Raw genomic sequence first — 13,287 nt, 5'->3', positions numbered from 1 at the left:
TTTCACATGTGAGTGAGATCACGTGACACTGGTCTTTCTCTGTCTGGCTTATTTCACTGAGCATGATCCTCTCCAGGTCCCTCCGTGCTGTCTCAAAGAGTAAAAGATTCTTCTTTTTTACTGCTGCATAGTATTCCATGGTGTAAATGTACCACAGCTCTTTTATCCACTCATCTACTGATGGGCCCTTGGGCTGTTTCCAGATCTTAGCTATTGCAAATTGTGCTGCTAGAACATAGGGGTGCATACATTCTTTGTGATTGGCGCTTCGGGTTTCTTAGGATATATTCCTAGAAGTGGGATCACTAGGTCAAATGGCAGTTCCGTATTTAATTTTTTGAGGAAACTCCGTACTATTTTCCATAATGGCTGTGATGGAATCTGCATTCCCATCAGCAGTGTACTAGGATTCCCTTTGCTCCACATCCTCGCCAGCACTTGTCATTTATTGATTTGTTGATGGCAGTCATTCTAATAGGTGGGAGGTGATACCTCATTGTTGTTTTAATTTGCATCTCTCTGATGATCAGTGACTTTGAACATTTTTTCGTATGTCTTTTGGCCACCTGTATGTCCACTTTGGAGAAGTGTCTATTTAGGTCCTTTGCCCATTTTTTTTTGTATTGTTTGTCTTCCTTTTGTCAAGTTGTAGGAGTTCCTTATATATTTTGAATATTAACGCTTTATCAGATGTATCTTTTCCAAATATGTTCTCCCATGCAGTGGGCTCCCTTTTCGTTTTGTTGATGGTTTTTTTTTCCTGTGCAGAAGCTTTTCATTGTGATGTTGTCCCATTTGTTTATTTTCTCCTTAGTTTCCTTTGCCCTAAGAGTTGTGTCTGTAAACATATTGCTACGAGAGATGTCTCAGATTTTGCTGCCTATGGTTTCTTTTAGGAACTTTATAGTTTCACGACTTACATTTAAGTCTCTTATCCATTTTTAATTTATTCCTAGGTATGGTGTAAGTAGGTAGTCTATTTCAATTTTTTTGCATGTATCTGTCCAATTTCCCAAAACCACTTATTGAAGAGACTGTCTTGACTCCATTGCATCCTCTTGCCTCCTTTGTCAAATATTTATTGAGTGTAATGGCTTGGGTCGATTTCTGGGGTCTCTGTTCTGTTCCATTGATCTGCCTGTTCTTATGCCAGTACCAGGCTGTTTTGATTACAGTGACTTTGTAGTATAACTTGATATCTGGTATTGTGATTACTCCAACTTTGTTCTTCTTTCTCAAGATTGCTATAGCTATTCAGAATCTTTTTTAGTTCCATATAAATTTTGGGTGTATTTGTTATAGATCTGTGAAATATGCTATTGGTATTTCAATACAGATTGTATTGAATCTGTAGATTGCTTTGGGTAGTATGGACATTTTAATGATGTCAATTCTACCAATTCATAAATACAGTATATTCTTCCACTTGTTTATATCCTTCTCTGTCTCGTTTTTCAATGTCCTGTAGTTTTCGGAGTACAAATCTTTTACCTCCTTGGTTAAGTTTATTCCAAAGTATCCTAATTTTTTGTTGTTGTTGCAATGGTAAATGGGATTGTTTGTTTAGTTTTTCTTACTGAGAATTCATTATTGGTGTATTAAGAAGCCATTGATTTTTGGGTGTTTATTTTGTATCCTGCTACATGGCCAAATTCATTTATTAAATCTAGTAGGGTTTTTTTTGGTGGAGTCTTTAATGTTTTCTGTGTACAATATCATGTCATCTGAGAATAATAAAACTTTTACTTCCTTCTTTCCAATTTGGACATCTTTTATTTCTTCTTCTTGTCTGATTGCTGTGGCTAGGACTTCCAGTACTATGTTGAATAAGAGTGGTGATAGCAGATATCTCTTAAAAGAATGAGAATAACAGTTAACCTCCAGGACTGTGGGGCAAGGTGTTTTCCAATAGGGTGGGTCAACTGTCTTCCCCCCAGGCAAAACTGCCTGGATAGCAAATGTCTGTGTGAGAAAGCTGACCTCAGCAGCATATGGGAATGACTCAGTACAGGAAACCAGGGTGTCTGCCTTATGAACTCTAACCCCAGAGCCCCCAACTCTGCCTTCTGCTCACACAGCTCCAGTCCACTCTGTCCTCCCTCTGCTGGAGCACAAGGTGAATGGCTGCACATGGAATTTTGTGCATTGGCCTCTTAAGAGGGTGCCTGCATTCCCAGCCACCTTTCCCTGACAGACAGCAACCATGCTGCTTTTCACAGCCAGATGTTTTGTGGTCATTTTTCTCAGTTCTGGTGCTCTATACTGGGGGGCCAAGCTTAGGGAGTAGACCCCAGCGTTCTCAGTGGCAACCCCCCAGAGCTGAGATATCTCTCCGGAACTTCAGCTGCTGTCTGTGGGAGCCCGTCCAGCCCTTTCCCACCTCTGTGCTTCCTACCAGTCCCTATGTGGTCTCCACTTTCCATCCTTGGTTATCAGGGTTCTCTCCCTGATAGTCTTCGATTGATTATTCAGGATTTTTTTTATATTTTAGTTGTAATTCTAGTTTGGTCCTGGGAGCGTGTCTGTGGAGCATCCACTTACTCCACCGCCATGTTGAATCTCTATCTCTGAAATATCTAAGGCCAGAAATGTTGAAGATGCCAATAATAAATGACTTCCATGTTTGCTTTTACAGTCTCTGTTATCGGTGAAACAGGAAAAGGAGATCCAGATGAAAATGATCGTGACCCGAGGGGAATCCGTCCTGCAGAGCACGGCTCCGGAAGGCATCCCCGCTCTTCAGCAGCAGCTGCAGAGTGTGAAGGATGTGTGGGCTTCCCTTTTGTCTGCGGCCATCCGTTGCAAAAGGTAAGAGAAACTGAAGCTCACTACTGCAAAGCCGTTGCTGAAAGATCAGCGTCATCACTTACTAGTGGTAGCACTGTGTTCCTGGGGCAGGCTCGCGCTCTCTCTCTCTCTCTCTCTCTCTCTCTCTCTCTCTCTCTTTCTCTCTCTCTCTCCCTCTCCCTCCCTCCCTCCCTTTCTTCCTCCCTCCCTCCCTCCCTCCTTCCCTTTTCTTTTTCCTTATTAGAACAAAAGAAACTGGCAGGTACAATCTTGCATTTAGGTCATTTGCGATACTATGCCTTGTGTACTATAACTGCATGTTTAGCTTATTGTTGTCACTGCTTAAGAAGGCAAAGGTAGATAAATGTTTCATCATGTAAAGATATATTAGTTAAAATCCAGTAGTTTCCTTGGGAGATCAGCCAGCAGGGGGTGGGAAAGAGATGAGGAAGGACAGGCAGCCAAAAAGGGGCGTGTGGGCAGCTGGAACTGAATCCTGCCCAGCAGTGCTGGTAGCCAGAGAGAACATGTGTCTCAGAGCTGCCCCACCCAGGAACAGGGCAGCTGGAGAGTTTGTAAATAAACTCCCAGGAGTCAGGAGGGCAGTTGCAGGCAGCAGGGACAACAATCCCTGGCCTTTCTTACTTATATACCCCTGAAGCTGAGAGGCCACAGGGACCAGAGTGTGCCCTCTGGCCCAGAGGGCATGGAGCAGGCGATGAGGAGTCTATGGTCAGTGTGCTGCAGTGGGGTGGCCCGGGGTACACCTGGGTTCACTACAAAGCACTCAAAGCAGAGCAGTAAAATGAGGCACAAATGAGCAAGGGAGTTAAAAATATAATCCCCATATTGAGAGAAGGAAGTACTTCATATATATGAAAGAGAATCAATTAGGTTTTAATAATTAGATTAATTCAGGAAATGTTCCCCTACTTTCCCACTGTAATTCTCTGATTTTAAATCTCATGTTAGATAGTTGCCATGCTTGTTCTTGCTCGGTTCTTCCTTCTTTTATTAATTCCTTTTCCCTCTCCCCTGAACATCCTGCTCACATTGATGAAGTTAAGTATTGGTTCTCTCCCTGCCCAGAGTCTTGCTTGGCTCCATAAAAGTCTCACTCAGGGGATCTCTCCCTGCTGTGCCCTAAAGGTGCTCCCAGCATCTCCTGGGATTGGAGTACTGACTCCAGGTTTGATATCCAGCCCCAGTTTCTGCCTGGGGTCCTGAACTTCACTGTCCTGGCCTCCTAAAACTATGTTTGCCAGGTATCCAGCTTTGATAAGCCTGCCCAAGCCTACCCCTTTCTGATCGCCCTGTGCACTTTCTGCGGGTGGGGTGGCCAGGGAAGACACCACCCCAGCTTCTCTGTACAGATGGTTGTCCTTCCACATCCCTTTCAGTCAACTGGAGGGAGCTCTCTCTAAGTGGACAAGTTACCAGGATGACGTCCGGCAGTTTTCCGGTTGGATGGACAGTGTGGAAGCCAGCTTGAACGAATTGGAAAGGCCGTGCGCAGAACTGCGGGAGAAGACAGCTGCTCTCGGGAAAGCCAAGGTGGGCACGGGATTTATCATTCCAGGTGTTCTCTGGTGGGCTTCCTCAGAATGCCTTCGTTGTGCAAACATGTGATGGCTTGGATGGTAAGATCGGGCTTTACACAGAAGGACATTATTTGGGGCTTGTGCCATCATTTCACATGGCTTCTGAAGCTAGACTTTTGTTTGTGGGTGAAAAGTTTCTCTTCCAGGAAAATCTTGATGACCCGTGTTTTATGATACAGATTATTTAAAATTTGGCAACTTATAATATCTTTAGCTTACTCATTATTAGGAAACAAAATGCTTTCTTCTTACCACTTTTGTGGTTGTACTTTTGTGTACTTTTCATAATGCTCGTATTAGTACAGTACTACTGTAAAAATTTTTAAATAGATAGGTACATAGATAAATATTGGGTATGTTCCTAAATCTTTTTTCTAGATAGTAGTATTCCAACAATCACACACACACACACACACACACACACACACACACACACACACTCAAATATAGAGATGGATAGATCTATCTATCTATCTATCTATCTGTCTATCTACAAATAGATAATATGACATCACTTGTCAACTATACAGTTAGATATCTTAATATTACCCAGCTGGCATAGTTCAATGGTTGAGCATCGACCTTTGAACCTAAAGGTCACAGTTTGATTTCCAGTTAGGATACATGCCCAGGTTCTGAGCTCTATCTCAAGAAGGGGGCATGCAAGAGGCAGCCATTCAGTGATTCTCATCATTGATAATTCCATCTTTCTCTTCCTCATCCTTCCTCTCTAATATCAATAAAAAATATATTTTAAAGTATATTAATATCAGTATCACTGATATGATGGTATATGTGGTAACTCCTTTATTATGTTTTAAATATTCTCTAGTTACTAAATGAAGAAGTACTGAGTCACAGCAGCTTGCTGGAAACCATTGAAGTCAAAGGAGCTGGCATGACGGAGCACTATGTCACCCAGTTAGAGCTCCAGGATCTGCAGGAACGGTACAGAGCCATCAAGGAGAGAGCCAAGGTACGGGTAACCTGTTCCATGTAGACTCACTCACTGGAGTAGGACTGTTTGGGGGCTGTGCTTACTTACAGACTCATTTACTTTTGAAAATGATGGATTTGTGGAAGCAGATAGAAGAAAATTATATAGCAGATAGCAAAATAAACTTTAATACTTTATTATTTTTTTAAATATATTTTATTGATTTTTTACAGAGAAGAAGGGAGAGGGATAGAGAGTTAGAAACATCTATGAGGGAGATCGATCAGCTGCCTCCTGCACGCCCCACAGTGGGGATGTGCCCACAACCAACATACATGCCCTTGACTGGAATCGAACCCGGGACCCTTCCGTCCGCAGGCCGACGCTCTATCCACTGAGCCAAACCGGTTCGGCAACTTTAATACTTTAAATAAACCACTGGGGGAAAAAACAAAAAAGAAACTATCAAAGTTACTGAAAGAAAATATTTCTCAAATAAGAATTCCTAGATATTTACCAATTTAAGAAAAATTTCGGCCTGGTCAGCATGACTCAGTGATTGAGTGTTGATTTATGAACCAGGAGGTCCTGGTTCGATTCCCGGTCAGGGCACGTGCCTGAGTTTCAGGCTTGATCCCCAGTAGGGAGCATGCAGGAGGCAGCCTATCAGTGATTTTCTGTCATCACTGATGTTTCTATTTCTCTCCCTCTCCCTTACTCTCTGAAATCAATAAAAATATATTTTTTTAGAAAAGAAAAATTTTGAACAGCATTATAATAAAGACTTATAAATGCCTTAGTGTGGCTGGTACTGAGAGTTTTCTAAAGCAGGGAATCTGCATCAATAATATTGTTCTTCATTTAGGCCTCACACATAAAATAAAAGTAACTTTCACAGCACATCTTACTTTATTAGATAAAGTACATGGGAAAATCAGTCCACAGTGAGTTCAAATTCTTACTTAAAATAATAAATAAGAATTTCAGCCCTAACCAGTTTGGCTCAGTGCATAGAGCATCGGCCTGCGGACTGAAGGGTCCCAGGTTTGATTACGGTCAAAGGCATGTACCTTAGTTGCAGGCACATCCCCAGTAGAGGGTGTGCAGGAGGCAGCTGATCAATGTTTCTCTCTCATCAATGTTTCTAACTCTCTATCCCTCTCCCCTCCTCTCTTTAAAAAGTCAATAAAATATATTTTTTAAAAAAAGAATTTCAGTTTTCTTCATAAGCAAAAGTATATTATTTTTTTAATATTTTTATTGATTTCAGAGAGGAAGCAAGAGTGAGAGAGAGATCAAAACATCAGTGATGAGAGAGATTCACTGATAGGCTGCCTCCTGCATGCCCCCCACTCACGATTGAACCTGCCACCCGGGCATGTGCTCTTGACTAGAATCGAACTCGGGACCCTACAGTCCACAGGCTGACGCTCTATCTGCTGAGCCAAACCAGCTTGGTGCAAAAATATTTTTATGACAAGTAAAGTTAATTCATTTTTTTGGCATGTTGATGCTATCCTTCATAAGGAGTTCAGAGATCAGGAAGTTAACAAAATGATCTTTAAAACTTCTTTTTAATCCTAATATTATTTTTAAATATTTTAATATAAATCTTGAAACTTCATTCTTCTAGAAAACCATATTCCAATGATCTAATAATCATGATTTTCTAAAATTCCAACAGAGGATTCTTACAGTCCATTGAAACTGCATGTAGTATGTATTGTATTCCCATCTTACTCATGTTAAATGCTAATGATAGGAAGCAGTAACGAAGTCTGAAAAACTAGTTCGCCTGCACCAAGAGTATCAGAGAGACCTAAAGGCATTTGAAATTTGGCTGGAGCAAGAACAAGAAAAGCTGGAACAATACTCACTTCTTGAAGGTGATACCCATACTCATGAAACCACATTGCGGGATCTTCAGGTAAGTTTTGTTATATCTTAAAACAAATCACTTTCATTCTGAATATGGAATAATTCTTTTAAGCAATGAGAAGTTGACATGACCTTGAATCCTACACATAACTGATACATATTAAATGACACTCTAGTAAAGTCTGATCTAGAATATTCTGGGACCTCAGTAGTATATGCTAGTTGATATCATGTAGCAGGTGATTTAAACCCAGCAAGACTGGGGCTGGAGGAATTTGTTCAGCTGTGATGGTGGCCCCTGGCAGGGATGGCTAGTGGTCTAACTTACAGAGTTGACTAGCCCACCTGCCCGTTGTGTCTTAAAAGATTCATTTAGATATGGTACGCTTCATCTGGAGCCAATGGAATGTGATACTGTTTAAAGTCAAAGTGGTGGCACCATCTGGTTTCAACCAATATCTCCATCACTGAGGATTTAGGTTCAAGGTCAGAGTTCCAGAAGAAGAAATTAGAGGAGCTAGAAAAAGTGCCGGTGCCCAGGCAACAGGCTGTGATTCAGGGCGAGATGGCAGACCTGGTGGGAAAGTGGTCCTAACCACTTCACTTATTTACCATCAGTATTGATTGACTGTCTAATACAGTACCGACACTTGGCTGGCTACTGCGGGTAAAAATTATTAAAATATTATTGCTGCCTTCAAGGCACTATAATCTAGTGAGAAATGCAGACTCGTTAGTAGGTCATTATAAACAACATGATAAGGGCCGTAATGAAGTCAAGCAAGGAATCCCCGGGGAGCATCAGAGAGGCCTTTAATCTTACCCAGAGAGATAGGGAGGGTTGGGAGGTGTCTCAAGAAGGGGCCGCTAAGCATACACAGTGGAGAATGAGGAAAGACCAATGGAACAACTCCATATCCTGTCCTCTTTGTGTTGGAACTTACTGGCATGCTGCCAGCCCTCATCAGAATTGGTTCAGGATTGGGCAAGATGTGCCTACAGCTCGTACAGGTAGAAAAGGCAGGGTCTGAGATGGCTATTACTGGCATTTAAAATTCCTGGCTATTTTGCCTGGCTGTCATGGCTCAGTGGTTGAGCGTTGACCTATAAACCAGGAGGTCACAGTTTCATTCCCGGTCAGGGCCAGGTGCCCGGGTTGCAGGCTCTGTTTCTGGTGTGGGGCATGCAGGAGCCAGGCAATCAATGGTTCTCTCTCTAGCCATTGATGTTTCTCTTCCCCCCCCCCCACCTCCCTTTCTCTGAACTCAATAAAAATATTTTTTAAAAATTAATTAATTAATTTAATTTAATTCATGGCTATTTCAAGAGGTCTCAGGGAGTGTCGTAGGAACACAAGGTTGGGATTAGGAAGTTTGGACTCTTATCCTTGGTGAGACCTGACGGAGTGACTTTGGCAAGAGGAAACTTCTTTGACTCAGTTTTTTCCACAGAGTTGTTACGTGAGATAGGGGGGAAATACTTAAATGGTGTTTCATTCCTGAAATAATGTCTAGTAGAAGCCATAATTTCATTCATTTATTTAAGGATCTCATCCATTCTGTTTTAAAGTAGCAGGATAGTGAGTCTGCCAGGTTTAGCTGGCATAATTTATTTTAGGAGAGCTGACCGTGTTTTTGCTGAATAACCCCTCTCTGCACTTCTCTCCAGACACTTGGCAAAAGCAAATGCTGAGCTCTCTAGGTTTCTGTGTGGGAACTGGGCCAATAAGTTCCTTCTCACCAGCAGATGTTTCTCTTGTTCCGGTCGGAAGGAAATGCTTCCCTTCGGTCAATAGTAATGTGGCCCAAACCCAACTCCCACCGCTCAGTTCGCCATGCATTGATTCTTACATTGTCTTATTTTGAGTCATCACAAATGTTCAAAAGTGGGGAAGGTGATAGTGGCAGAAAAAGGTGGTGGAGGATTGTGATGTTCAGACTGTCCAGCAGACCGTCTTCAGGATCTTGATGTCCTACAACCTGCCCAGTGGTGTGGGCTCAGCCAGCAGTGTGGAGCAAATTCACAAACTTTTGTATAAGCCAAAGGCCGTTAGAACATACAGACTTTTAAACTATTAGACCATATTTTTCCCCTAAGAATGAAGACTTAAGATATGGGACATATAAGAATTTATATAACGCAGTGATGATTTGTATAATAGCAAAAACAGCTATAACATATGGAATGAGTGATATGTTGGGAAGATTAATAACTTAAGGCAAGGATGCATAAACGACAGCCCAGAGCCACTTGTTTGTATTTAAAATAAAGTTTTACTGGAACACAGCCACACCCATTCATTTATGTACCATCTGTTGCTACTTCCAAGCTATGATGGCAAAGACTGTATGGCCCAATAAAGCCTGAAATATTTACTATCCAGCCCTTTACCGAGAAAGCTTGCCAACTCCTGAATTAAAGAGGGAGATTGAAAGTACAAAATTAACTTTTAAAATATTTTGAGAACTTTGGAATAAAATGTCTGTGTTTGTGACTGTTTTAATATTTCACCATATTGTTTTCTTCCATCTATGTGTTCACATTATGACATTCTTGAAGTGAGATCTTAGCTAAAGAAAAATTTATCCATTTGTTTATACCAAATGAGAGTGCTATTTTTTAATGTAAAAATAGTCAGATATCAGCAATTTTAAATGGTTTGAACTGATATGAAATACTAGAGGCTCGGTGCATGAAATTCGTGCACTGGTGTGGGGGGTTGGGGGTGTCCCTCAGCCCAGCCTGCACCCTCTCCAATATGGGACCCCTCAGGGGATGTCCGACTGCCAGTTTAGACCCAATCCCACAGGATATCAGAAATTTCAAATGGTTTGAACTGATATGAAATATTTTTGTAATACTGTATTTTAACTAAATATGTGGATACTTTTAACACACGTGGTGAGTTTTGATGTGGCTCCTTTCAGCTTTGGTTGATCAGATCGAGTATCTGTGTTGATTCTTGAAACATAAGAAATACAAGTATATAATATTATCTTGCCAATATCTTTTAAAATATTAGATTTTCTTTCTATAAATTATAGTTTATGCTCTTCAAGAGTTGGTTCATACTGAACTGGTAGGGTGATTAACACTTATGCTTTGGTGGAGGAAAATGTATTTGCACCTGAAGCATTCCATTGGCAGGTGTGACCATTCTAACCTCCCAGATTTGCACGCCCTATTACCCTCTGGGCCAACTTTTCTTGGCCAACACACTCCCTAGAGCTCAGCTTTGGCAAAGTGTCTCTTCTCAGGAAAAAGAAGACCCATTGTTCCTGTCTCAACCAGAACTGATTTCATTCAATATCAAAGCAAGAGGCCTACGGCTCTTTAAACAGATTATGAGCCATAAACAGCCTAGGTTCTTCTTTTAAACAATAGCCCTTTAATCACAAGTGTTTCTGCTTAAAAACTGAAAAGTCAAATTGCAGAAACTCTTTCTAAGATGATTGAGATAAATATTTCTAGGGTGTGTGTGTGTGTGTGTGTGTGTGTGTGTGTGTGTGTTGGTTATTGTAATAGGAGATATTTGCAAATCTTTCTCCGGACTTGGGGAATAATATTTAGTGTTGGGTACATGCTGTTTTATATAAGACAGAGTAAAATCGCTCTTTTCTGACGTGAAGTTCCAGGTGGCACGGTTGGCTCGGGTGAGCCGCGGTAGGCTGTGCAGGTGTGCCATGTGACTGCCTCTCCCCTGCAGGAGCTGCAGGTGCACTGCGCCAAGGGGCAGGCGCTGCTGAACTCGGTGCTGCACACCCGAGAGGAAGTGATCCCCTCGGGCCTCCCCCAGACGGAGGACCGGGCGCTGGAATCTCTCCGGCAGGAGTGGCAGGCTCACCAGCAGAGGCTGTCCGAGACCCGGACGCAGTTCAACAATGTCGTCAACAAGCTGAGGCTGATGGAACAGAAGTTCCAGCAGGTGGACGGGTGGCTGAGAGCCCTGGAGGAGAAAGTGAGTCTCAGGGCTGGTCGTCAGTCCAACCGGGCAGCCAAGGAGGCGCAGTTACATCAGATGAAGGTAAGTGAGCTCAGGCTCCTGATCTGGCTCGAAGTAGCAGTTGCTTTGCAGAGCGGGTTTCATTAAAGATATGTAGTCACTTCTTTTCTGTCCAAGGTTTAGATTTTGCAAAATCTTCTGCTTGAAAAGAAAGTTAATGTAAATTACAATGGGGCATTCTAACACTAATTATGAATAGAGTCCTAAATGAGTTTTTAATGAAATATAACTTAATGAAATATTTTATATCTGCTCCTTATGCCCTATTACCTTGCTTTGTAAAGATATATAAATGCTAGTATTACAATCCATTTAAGTTTATGGTTCTGATATGAAATTATTCCAATATAGCGCATTAAAATAATACTTGGTATTTAGTTTTATTCTGATTTTTATGCAAATCTGATGCACATGATGATCAAAATAATGCTTAGGCCTTCAGGATGTTTTGCATTATTCACCTATTTTAAAATGTGTCCACGTACAACAGAATATATAAAAATGTATGCCACTCTGCTTTAACAATTTTGAGTGGAAGTGTAATATGTACAGAGAAGTACTTAAACTCAGAGTATAGCTTTTATCATGTTATTATATTTTTCATGAAAGTTATATATGACACATTCTCAAAATTACATCTCAGAATAAATATATTCTAAACATACAGTGGAATCATTCCCGATTAATACAGTTGTATCTATGTACAATTTTATATATTTCTTGAACTGAAGTGTAATACATACAGAAAAGTGCTTAAATCAAGAGTGTGTAGTTTTTATCACATTGTTGTAGTACACTTTTCTTATGAAGGTTAAGTACATATTTTCAAAATTATATCTCAGAATAAATATATTCTAAATGTACACTGGAATCATCTCCTAGTAAGAAGGTACCTATATTTGTCTTCCTCAACAATGCTTACTAAGATCAAACCTTTCCCTGCAATATTGACGTCATTTCAGAAGTGGCACGAAGAGATCACCACCTACAGAGACGAAGTGGAGGACGTGGGAGCCAGAGCCCAGGAGATCCTGGACGAGCGCCGCGTGAGCAGCCGGCTGGGCTGCCAGGCCACCCAGCTGACGTCCAGATACCAGGCCCTTCTCCTCCAAGTGCTGGTGAGAGAGCAGGAGCAGGCCGCCCGCTGCTGGGTGTCGGCCAGCAAGCTCCGCAGGCCGAAGCGTTCCTCCTTCCACTCCCTACCTTCTGGGGAAGACGCATGTGTATCACGAAGGGCACTGGCGTGGGTCTTGAACTCACAGTTCCATTTTGTTTCTTCTTTTCAAAGGAACAAATAAAATTCCTAGAGGAAGAGATCCAGAGTTTGGAGGAAGCTGAGTCATCTCTAAGCTCCTATTCTCATTGGTACAGCTCTACTCATAAAAACTTCAAGAATGTGGCTGCCAAAATTGATAAAGTAGATAAGGCGATGATGGGGAAAAAGATGAAGACGCTGGAGGTAGGCATGGCAACGCCAGACTTGTCTCCCAACCTGTCTTCTTTCTCTGAGCTGCTCCATTCTCTCATGTGGCTGTTGGGAGACACGTGCTTATCCCTGCCCGGTGTGATGGGTGGCTCTTGGCTCATCATTTCACTTAAGTACTATGTTCTTATCTCTTCAAGGCCCAAAGCAGACTTTCATTTATTGGTGATGTGATCTCACCTGAATGACTTGGACATGGCTGCTCACGAAATTCTTAACTAAATTCCAGTCTAACACTTCAAAAATTTAAGACCAGAAATTTATCTCAAATTGATGGCACCATGCGTTAACAGCTTTAACTCAGATCTTTAGGATTATTACTAAGGATAAGATAAACACCCAGTCCTATCTCAAAGCACTGATTTGGAAATGATCTATTGATTAAGACATTTTAAAACCTATATTGATGTAAATAAAAGAGGATTCCTGATTCCTGGCATGTCAAAACTGGTTAGAAACTCCAAACACTTTTCTAAGGGGCAATAGTGGACTCGAGAATGGGGTTTGTACACCTTTTCTTTAAAAGGAATGAAATAAGGTTAAAATGTCCATGTTACAATGAAATTCAAGTCGCTTTTCTTTGTATTAACCCATATTT

The 13,287-nt window shown here is 41.5% G+C and overlaps 1 protein-coding gene across 1 annotated transcript in view; it reads left to right on the top strand.

Moving 5' to 3' along the window:
• Positions 1 to 13,287, top strand: part of SYNE1 (spectrin repeat containing nuclear envelope protein 1) — a 387,878-nt gene that overhangs the window by 195,414 nt on the left and 179,177 nt on the right. Inside the window, exons 63-69 of the mRNA XM_081094059.1 lie at positions 2,636 to 2,808; positions 4,188 to 4,341; positions 5,221 to 5,364; positions 7,088 to 7,252; positions 10,910 to 11,227; positions 12,169 to 12,324; positions 12,495 to 12,665. Of these exons, the coding sequence (XP_080950185.1) occupies positions 2,636 to 2,808; positions 4,188 to 4,341; positions 5,221 to 5,364; positions 7,088 to 7,252; positions 10,910 to 11,227; positions 12,169 to 12,324; positions 12,495 to 12,665 (1,281 nt within the window). The remainder of the gene's footprint in view (positions 1 to 2,635; positions 2,809 to 4,187; positions 4,342 to 5,220; positions 5,365 to 7,087; positions 7,253 to 10,909; positions 11,228 to 12,168; positions 12,325 to 12,494; positions 12,666 to 13,287) is intronic.

Source organism: Myotis nattereri (genome assembly GCF_964212035.1).
Source record: "Myotis nattereri genome assembly, chromosome: 6".
Lineage (NCBI taxonomy): Eukaryota > Metazoa > Chordata > Mammalia > Chiroptera > Vespertilionidae > Myotis > Myotis nattereri.
This window is presented reverse-complemented; position numbering and strand designations above follow the sequence as displayed.